At 36.8% G+C, this 10,444-nt stretch overlaps 1 protein-coding gene across 1 annotated transcript; it reads left to right on the forward strand.

Moving 5' to 3' along the window:
• Positions 1–1,786: 1,786 nt before the first annotated feature.
• On the forward strand, positions 1,787–10,356 carry LOC107208709 (cytochrome P450 2J2-like). The gene is made up of 9 exons (XM_015637385.3): positions 1,787–2,025; positions 3,030–3,192; positions 3,707–3,856; positions 5,278–5,438; positions 6,308–6,481; positions 6,703–6,844; positions 7,484–7,671; positions 7,786–7,927; positions 9,176–10,356. Exons 1-9 carry the CDS (start codon positions 1,855–1,857, stop codon positions 9,352–9,354), a joined length of 1,470 nt encoding a protein of 489 aa, XP_015492871.1. The 5' UTR covers positions 1,787–1,854; the 3' UTR covers positions 9,355–10,356.
• The last annotated feature ends 88 nt before the right edge of the window (positions 10,357–10,444 follow it).

Raw genomic sequence — 10,444 nt, forward strand, 5'->3', positions numbered from 1 at the left:
GGGTGGATAAATAACTGCTCAACAGCATGACTCAGTAACACTGCGATTTTTGATATACACATGGAACTGCCAGAATTGGCTAACAAAACCATAAAAGTTATTGAATTTCAAATTGCTTCCCTCAGTTTTTTGTTGATTTAACTCTTCAACTGTAAGATTCATAGAAACATGCTGCTGGAAATGATGCTTATCAAATTCTTCTGTTTCCATCTCACTGCCCAAAAAACCCTAAAAAACCAGCTAACAGAGGAACAGGCATGTCCTTGGCCTCTGATGGCTGCTCCACTTCCACACCTCCTGCAAAAGCATCTGCACATGCAGCACACTGAAGCAGAAGTGGTGCATGAAACTGCACAGAGAATTCTGGTGGTGGCTGCTCAGGAAAGTAAGGCAAGAAAATGCTGCAATTTCACTGCTACCCTGTGAAACTGCCCCTGTGTTTCCTGCTGGAATCTGAAGTTATTACAATCTACTCCAGAAAAAAAGACCAATTGTCACCTACACATTTCTCAAGACTGAATCATGCAAGACTGTATTTACCACATTTTCTTTTACTAACCCCCACACACCAAAAAAAATGAGCTCATCAGAAAACTAACTGAAAGGAGTGTCCACAGCTGTAACTCTCAGTTTCTTGAACTTTAATTCAGTTCTTAAGAAGCCCATGGATAGCATTAAACCTTTATATTTCAGGATTACAACATATATTTTTTCCAGTTGACTATCTTGATTTGCAGAAACTTTTTGAGCTGAGAAGTGCAGACTGAAAAATTCAGCAGGCCTGCTCAGCGAAATTATGATAAAATTTTGAAACATGCAACTTGTACAATTGCATGGATTTCCTTAATCTCCTATTTAGACTTGAAGATAGAATTAGCTAGGTTCTTGAACAAAGTGTTGAAAACCACTGCATAGTATATCAGTAAGTATGAAAAGTAAGTCTCAAGTTAAAGTTTGCTACACACTGGTACAAACCTCTCTGATAAATTTACGGGATCCACAACTCAGGAAGGATTAAAAGTTTTGCCTCTTCCATTTATTTGTTCTTTTCCACAGATCTAATAGAACCTGTGCATGGTTTCATCTGCAAAATTTGCACCAGAAGATTCTAAAACTTAGCATAAAATTAAATTTTTTTAAAAAGAAAAGTTAGAAAACATCATATAATCTGATGGATAGAAAAGTAATCTCTCACTCGTGTTCACATAATATCATAACCTAGGATATGATAAAAGGGGAAAGAAGATACTCTTCAAATTATTAAATTACCATTTGTTTTTCTTATTAAAGACAATTGTTTAGCTTTATGCTGCATGAATTCATTCTTTTACACCTCAGAGACCTCAGATATCACATAGATGTTTCTTCTTCTATAAAGAAACCACACAATAATCGTAGTATTTCAGAATGACATTTGCTAATGCATTTCAATGTTTAACAACATGAAAGTGCCTGAGGTGTTACCATTATGCAAAACTCTTGAAAACCTGGGATAACTATTCAATAATTGGCACTTTGACCCACTTTCAAGATTAATAAGGAAACAAAATTCTAAGTGAGAAAAGAGACAGATCACAATTACAGACCATAAAAAAAGAGTGGGTGTGGCTTGGCTAACCACAAAGGATCACAATTTGGTTTTCTAAGGACTTCAGCTTGGGGAAACTGTAGATCTGTAGATTGTCAGAGAGATGGCTACAGGAGGCATATCCTTAGAAAGAGTTTGGATTCAGTAGAAGCAGCACATCTCCACAAATACAAATTTTCAGAAGTCATACACAAAAAAAAAAAAAAAAAAAAAAAAGATAATACCAAAAAAGTCAAAACCCAGTGAGAAGTTCAAATTTTGATAAAATGTTGGGGATTACTGAGATTTTTATAGCTCTAGTAGTGTGTTTCCTGATTTTGCAGTTCCTCAAGATGCAATGGATGCGTACCCAGCTTCCTCCAGGACCAGTTCCCCTCCCCATCATCGGAAATTTATGGCTGCTGGACTTCAAACTTCGCCGAGAAACTCTCAGTAAGGTATTTATTTATCTCTGTGGTGGAAAATCAGTCTGAATATATTTTAACTTAAATTGTGCATTGCATAGGTACAGCCTAAAATGCTATTTTTTTAAACCTCAAGCTTGATTACCAGCCAGTTTCAAAGATTCCGAGGACCCTGCGCTATTAAAAATATTTCTGAGTAATAAACACCACCATTGCTTAGTCCTTGCTCTTTTCTCTCTCTTTTGGTTACATTCTCACAAGCACTGTCATAGAATGGTGTTTTTTTGGCATTTTCATTCTGTTTCTGTGTTGATATCCAGCCCTGTAAGCCACTTCTAGCAGAGCTCTCCTTTCCTGACACCAGTGCCACTGGAACATTTCCATTAGAAGACCAAACATGTGCCCTAAACAGACGCTTTTCTTCCTTGTTTTTACAGCAAAAAGATTTCTTGCCTGCCATAAACAGGCTACTGCTAAAACAAAGCAGGAGAATCTGATTGCTGTTTTGTTTACAATACAACAAATCAAAACTGGTTTTTAAGTTAGGAATTTGCTTCCCACTATTACAAGGAAAAATATAAGCTTGGTGTGAGGAATGACAATAGAGGAAAATAAGAAATATCCTGTGGAAGCCATAGAAAAGAAAGCAAGAACATCTCTTTCTTTGTAAGTTAGAGACAAGAAAATGCCAAAATTTTGGTTCATTAATAAAATTAAGAGAAAAGCTCTGGGATTTTACCTGTAACCATTTGTTCTTTGACTCAGAGCTGACAAAGTAACCTGCTGGTTTTCTTTCTGTGAAATTTTCAGACATCTTCTGAGATATGCCCTTAGCATCTATTCCATAAAGAACAAATATCTTCTGTTCCCAAAGCACATTAATAACAGAAAGATAATCCTTTTCTGAAACCTGCAATTCAATTTGATGCCAAAAAATGGGTTTTGTTACAACTACAGAGAACTCTTAAATAAATTGATATTTGAGTGCATGCTTTCCCTGGTTTATAGTTACAAATTTCCTGTTATCAACTCTTCAGTTAACCAACATCTATGGAAACATCTACACACTGTGGATGGGACAGACACCTCTGGTTGTTCTGAATGGATACAAAGCAGTAAAAGATGGCATCATCACCCACTCAGAAGAAGTTTCTGGAAGACCTCTCACCCCTTTCTACAGGGATATGATGGGCGAGAAAGGTACAAGGTGTTCCACAAGACTGAGAAAGAACAAGGTGTAGAGAAGGAAGATGTTTTCCTGTGCACACACATCAGCTACTGCTGTACCAGGGCATAACTGAGTTTTCATTGCAAAAATGCTTCATGCAGAGCTAAGCACGATAAAGAAAAAACAAAAATTTCTTGTCTTATAAAGCACATCACTCAGTCTTTTTCCTTCCCAATAAATCCAAAGGAATACTTGCCTGGAGAAGTCACTGTTAAATTGTATCATTTCTAAACCAAGAGATTCCTCATGTAGAAGATATCTATAAACAAAGCTGTCCAGTCCTCACCAAAACCCACTCAGTTTCCAAGGACACATTTATGAGCAGCTGGGGGTCATAAAATCCTCAGAGATGATAACTCAGCTTCTGAAATCTGAAATAATTCTATCTTGTTAGTGGAACACAACCTCATCTAAATCAAAATTTTCCTCTGGCAGTGAATGGATTTCCCTTCTCAGCAATGAACTAAATGTTTCTGTGTTTTTCAGGTATTTTCCTGACAAATGGCCACACCTGGAAGCAGCAGAGACGCTTTGGCATGACAATTATAAGAAGTCTGGCACTTGGTAAGAATAATTTGGAGCATCAAATTCAAACAGAGGCCTGTCACCTTGTGGATATCTTTGCAAATACAAAAGGTAAATTCACTAGAAAGACAACACTTAGAGCTTTTTCTGAAATATTAGGGCTGGTAAAACTTCCACAGTATATTTTTACAAGTAATATAGATATTGTTGATGTTAGCAGAACTTCCACTGGCTCCTTAATTACATTCTTTGCAAAAAAAAATGTTTTGTCTGCACAGTGGGCAATATAAAATTGGGTTTTTTTAAAATAAGAAGAGTTTAAAAAAATGTTTATTATCAGCACAGCTGTTAATGAGCCTTACACTCAAGTAGTACAGAAAAAGCCTCCTTAAAATACACAGCGTGTGACCTGCTGCAAGTCATTCTAGGACAGCAGAATTTTAGGATTTGGCAGAGGAAGAACCCCAACACAAGGAATGTATCGTTCAGTTATCCAAAAAAAATTCTTTTCAAGGTCTGGATGAAATAGAAACCAATAGAGTTTTAGAAAGCTGCCAAAATAAAGCAATTAAATATAAATGTTCTGAGCAGCCAAATCCCTCACCCACATCGTGTTCCATGTGAAAGCACAGGGAGGTTGCCTGAGGTCTCTCTCCTTGCACCAGGCCCATCTCTTTTCCCAGAGCAACATTCACACATCTTTAAAATGTAGGAGATGAAAAATATCATCTGCCTTGAGTCCCTGTATAGCCCAAAGCTTTACTTACCATGCAATCCCTTCTCAATTTTAAACTCAATAAATGTATTTACTCTTTCCAAGAACAACCAGAAGCATTGGACTGAAGTCAGGGATGCATTTTCCATAGTAGTATACTTCAAAGGTTGCCCTTGCCATTGAAATGCGTACTTAATTTATTTTTTTCTGGATTTAATCCTTTTCAATGGGAGATGTATTCCACCCTAATGTATGAGCCTTGCCTTTTCAGTCTGTGGAAAAAAAATACATCAATGGTTGGATTGTTAAGCTGATACTTGAAAACCAAAAAGAGAGAAGTCATTTCAACAGAACTAAGAAAGGAAAATTCTATTATTTTGTTCTGGTTTTTTGTTTTGTTTGTTTGTTTTAGTTGGGTTTTGTTTGGTTTGTTTGGGGGATGAGGGTTGTTTGTTTTGTTTTTTAACTTCAAAACTTAAATATCTACCTCCATATTTGAAGACATATGTTCTAATTAATTGCTTGTGTTTCCACACAATCCAGACCTCAATTCAAAGAAGGGAAAGGAGACTTTATGTTTGTCTTTTCAAAACTGATAATCACTGTATTTCACAAGAGTAAATAGCAGATTGAAAATTAGGATTTTGTGCAGTTATAATTCATACAGTTAATATGTATTAAACCAGGCTTCACTTATGTGAAATTTTTCTAAAAGTAGTCTGATCCCTTGTTGTTTTTACCATTAAAAAAAAAGTCTTCCTCGTTTTTCTTGCTGTAGTCTATTCAGAAGTTCTCACAGCACCTCCCATATTCACAGGCAAACCTTTTGACCCCCACACTTCCATTGTCCGTGCAATTGCAAATATCATTTGTGCTGTTGTTTTCGGTCATTGCTTCTCCAGTGAGGATGAATCTTTCGGCAAACTCATCAAAGCTATTTATTTTGTGATCTACTTTCAAGGTACTATCTGGGGCAGGGTAAGAATCTAATTTTCTTGTTCTTATTCCTTAAGGTGCATTTCCACTTGACGATTCAAAAGAAATTAAAAGTCAGAGACAATAATTCATAAACATGTCCATTTCCAAACATATCATTGTTCTACAAGCCAGAGTGAAGTAATAAATCATTACATATGTAATTATTGGCCCCTAATACTTCTTTATGTCTGTAAATCACATCCTAAAATTAAAATTCTAGGTCATCACTGCTTTTCACACATTTCCAATGAACAATCATTTGCAGAATACTGTGTATTAAAGATTCTTAGTTCTTAAAATCAAAGCAACTTCTAAAATTTAATTTTCATTTAGTCTGGCAATCTAGAAATGCAGTTAATAAGAACTAAATCTTCAAACTGATGCTCTTTTGAAAAGATATCTTGCTTTAATTCATAATTCAAATTACCATCAAGATCTGAGTTACTCTGAGCTTCCTATAACATACAGGTTACAACTTCATCACACCAAGAAGAATATTTTTTAAGTTCTTGAAACCCTAGCTATTGCTTAACTTGTGCAGATTTTGGCACCCTGGCATTCTAAAAGACTATCAGGTTCTTCATAAAGGGATGCCTAAAAAAATTAGAGTAAAAAATACAAGGTTGAGAAAATCTGTTTGTGAGTCAGGTTCAGCACTCAATTACTCATCCATTTTCAGAACACCTGTTACATTATTAGGTATTCATCCAAAAAGAAAAATATAATCGTGTTCCCTGTATTTAATCTCTCTTACTTATGTCTATTGCCTCTCATCCCAATTTGGTTGCGCACGTGTTGCAGTGACCTCACACTTATCAGGAAATCAGAACTGGGTTCTGACATTCTTTGCTTTCTGTCTGACACCACAGCTGTACGATGCTTTCCCATGGCTCATGCACCACCTCCCAGGGCCTCATCAGGAGGTGTTTGCATACAGCGACTTCATGCACACATTAGTCATAAAGGAGGTGCAGGCTCATGAGAGACAGAAGACAGGTGATCCACGGGATCTCATTGACTTCTACCTGGCTCAAATATCAAAAGTAAGTATCTGTTTATCACATTCTCCCTTCCTTGGCTTCAATGCCTACTACAAACGCTATTCCAATAGCTGCCAAAGGATTTTTACATGCATACTATATGTGTAGCACTGAAAGTGTTTGATTTGGTGGATTGCTCACTGTTATCATCAAATAATGACAGCTTCTATGTGAAATATCTGAAATTATCTATTTCCCAGTCTTCTTGTGACTATACCTTACAGACCAAGGACAACCCTACTTCTACATTCAATAAAGAAAATATGGTTCAGACTGTGATTGATCTTTTGCTGGGAGGGACAGAAACAACAAGCACCACCCTTCTCTGGGCACTGCTCTACATGGTCCAATACCCAGAAATACAAGGTGAGCAAAAGCACTATCAACATCACAATGAACATCTTTAGTATAATATTAGCTCAATCACTTGCAAGACATCAAAAAAACCCATAGCTATGCACATGAGTGGTGGTACATCAGCAATTGAGATCCATAAAATGGAAGGTCGATAAATGAAACAAACAGGTGTTTCCCCATCTGGTTCACCAGCAACACTAGCAGAAATTAGTAGTAGCCACAACTTTACCTCACTAGAAGGGATTGGTAAAACAGAATAACAAGTTAAAGACATTTCATATGCAACCTAGTCTCTTCCTAACCTTTTAAGCAGGAGAGTTAAATACCCAATCTGATACATATTTATAAACAAGGGAAATTATACCTGTCATTTCAAATTTTAATCCATTTTTTGAAACACAGAATTGTACTAGCCTCATCACCAAGTAGGATAAATCTTAAATGAGACATCATCCTGTGCTTTGGGGAGATACACTTCCTTGATCAACTGAAACCTTCACAGCAGTCAAACCATATGCCAATGCATCTCACAGCAACGTAATTTATTTCCCTCGTACAGGACATTGTCATACAAAAATCTGCTGGAAAAAAAGGGGAGAAGAGGAGGGGTGGGGAGTGGGAAATTAAAGTACTTTGATTTGTCTGCAGAAAAGGTTCAAAGAGAGATGGAGGCTGTTCTGGAACCCTCCCATGTCATCAGCTATGCAGACCGTAAGAAGCTGCCCTACACAAATGCTGTGATTCACGAGGCTCTGCGCTACAGCAACGTCACCTCTGTTGGGGTCCCTCGACTGTGTCTGAGGAGCACAACTCTGCTGGGTTTTCACATTAAAAAGGTATATTGGATACCCCCCTGTTTCTTATATATTTGAGCTGTTAGTATTTAGCATCTATGTAATCTAGAGAGAAGGAAAATCTATGGAAAATAAGATCTCTGCTGCTTTTTGCAGGGCACACTCGTCTTGCCAAATCTGCACTCCGTGGTGTATGACACTGAGCACTGGGCAACCCCTTGGAAGTTCAACCCAGATCATTTCCTAGATTTGGATGGCAACTTTGTGAACAAAGAGGCATTCTTACCTTTCTCAGCAGGTAACACCCTGACCTTGAATATTCCTGTTTGCTGTGTTTTGCAGCAAGGTTAAAAATATTATTTCTAATTTCTAAAATTAGCACCAGGTTTTCTTGTATCTGTAGAAAACTAGCAAAATCTAGTAGATTTTGTAAGTTTTCAGTAGAATATTATTAGGCAACCAAAAGAAATTGTAACTTTTCAAAAGCATATTACAATGTACAACCCTAACTTAAGAGTGAAAAGCAGTATAAAACAAGTCTAGCAAGTTTCTCTAGTCTACCAGATTCTCCAATAAACTGATTATGAAAAAAAGCAGCACAAACGAGGAAAGTGGTATTGTTACTAAAAAAAAATCACAATAAAACCTTTGGGAAACAGCTGAGGCTTTTTTTATGTTACCATGACATTATACTACTACACACTTCTTGTAGAGAAAAAGCAAAGAGCAAACTGAGTAACACAGATTAAATGTAGTAAATCCAGGGGTTTTTTTTAATTGCCTAAATTTTCAAAATCATCTTTGCAAAATGGGTATCTATCCTGTTACCTCCTTCACTCACCAAATGGCCATGAATTGAGACCACTAACTTGGATTCCCACTTCAGCTGTAACATAGGACTATAAGTTGCTCTGGTTGTTTTCTGTTTATGTAATCTGGGTATTTATATCTTCTGATTATCCTTGGGTTTTTTCAGTCTGGAATACACAGATATCTTGAAATACCCCATGTAATCAATATGCCAAAATGAGTCCCTGAGTCTATGTATCACTGCACAGTTCACTCCCTTAGCTCACACATCTGCTCCTGACAGCGTTATGGCTACAAGGACCTCATTTACCCTTCTGAATTTCTGTTAAAGAAATCCTGATTACATCCTTCTCCTTGGCTTCAGAACCACATCCCACAATGCTCCAGCCCTCCCTTCTCAACAACCAAAATAAGACTCTGAAGTCTATGAATCTTTTTAAAATCCGGCTTAGCTAAGAAAAAATTCATGGCTCTCACAGAACAAGAATCAACAATGTGAAGGGAGAATCATATACATGCTCCAGGGGTGAAAAAAAGCTAAACAAACCAAACCAAAACACCAAATCAAACACTTGGCCAAGGTGCACAGTTTCTCAGTTAAATGTTTCACCCCGCTTCTTCCTTACAGAAGGAAATGGGATTATATAAACAGAATTTTATAAATATAACAGAATATAGAACACAGTAGATTTAGATTTAACTTTACTCAACCAACTCTTTCGGTTTTCTTCTGCAGGGCACCGTGTATGTTTGGGGGAACAGATGGCACGAGTTGAACTGTTTATCTTCTTTACCAACCTCCTTCGGGCATTTACATTCCAGCTCCCTGAGGGAGTGAAGGAAATCAATCTGGAGTACATTTTGGGTGCAATACTGCAGCCACATCCATATAAACTCTGTGCTATTCCACGCTAGTCTGCAACACACTACAATGCTGAGAGATTTCAACCTGTTAGTAAGTGTAGATTCTCTAAAAACATGTTTCACTATCTCAGTCCTATTCAGATGGAGGTAGCTCTACACAGCAAATAAATAGGGTTTTTATTTAGGAGGTCTGACCTCATCTACTGAACTTTTTGATATGAAAATAAATCTACTTGCCAAACTCACATATTGAGTCTTAGGCATACACAAACACACAATATTTCCAAACAAATGTATTTTCACGCTCTCAGTGGCAGTGAATTAGCTGTAGGATGTTAGAGAAGTAGCCTGTATGAAGCAGTTTCTTGCATATGTGATCTGTCAGGTATCACACTCTTTAAATGGCACAACTGTTCAGTAAGGATGCTTGAATAAAATTTTCTTCAGTAAGCTGTTACTCTTCTGAGTTCACAGAACTTCTTGCAGGAGGTAACTGAGTACATACAGTATTGAGTCCTTTGCCTTTCACTCTCCCACAAAGCATTATATAGTGTAGCATAAACTTGACACACACAAAAATGATTGTAGTATGTATGCGGCCTCTCATAACCACGGCCCATTTAGGAATCCTTATATCTTTCTTTACTTCCTCAGTATCCAAGTTCTATTTCATCACAGCTTGGGTTTATTCACTTTCACAAACTTTTCCTTCTGTTTAGAAACATTATGGTATGATCCAATAATTTCCTATTTGAAGAGAACGGAACAGCTTTTCAAGAAATTAAGAATATAAACAAAGATGTTAAAACAGTTGTTTTAGTAGGTACAGTAGAGATTTATTACTCACAGTGTTTTCTACTTTCTTTTTCCACATCAACAGATGTGGAAGGTTTTGATAATTTAAAATTCAGCTGAAAGCATCCTAAAATCCTTTGAATTTTCCAAGTTCAACAGCAGCTAACAGAAATGATGACAGGATGCAGTTAAAAACAAAAGCAGAATACTATGTATTTCTGGGACATAAAACTAATGGAAGACTTGATTCTCCTTGAAAATATTTCCAATTATTCCCTTCCACTAAGTGACAACCACTGGGTTCTAAAACATGGTAATGTTTGCTACCACAGAATAAATGCATACT

Source organism: Parus major, chromosome 9 (assembly GCF_001522545.3).
Source record: "Parus major isolate Abel chromosome 9, Parus_major1.1, whole genome shotgun sequence".
NCBI classification, from domain to species: Eukaryota; Metazoa; Chordata; class Aves; order Passeriformes; family Paridae; genus Parus; species Parus major.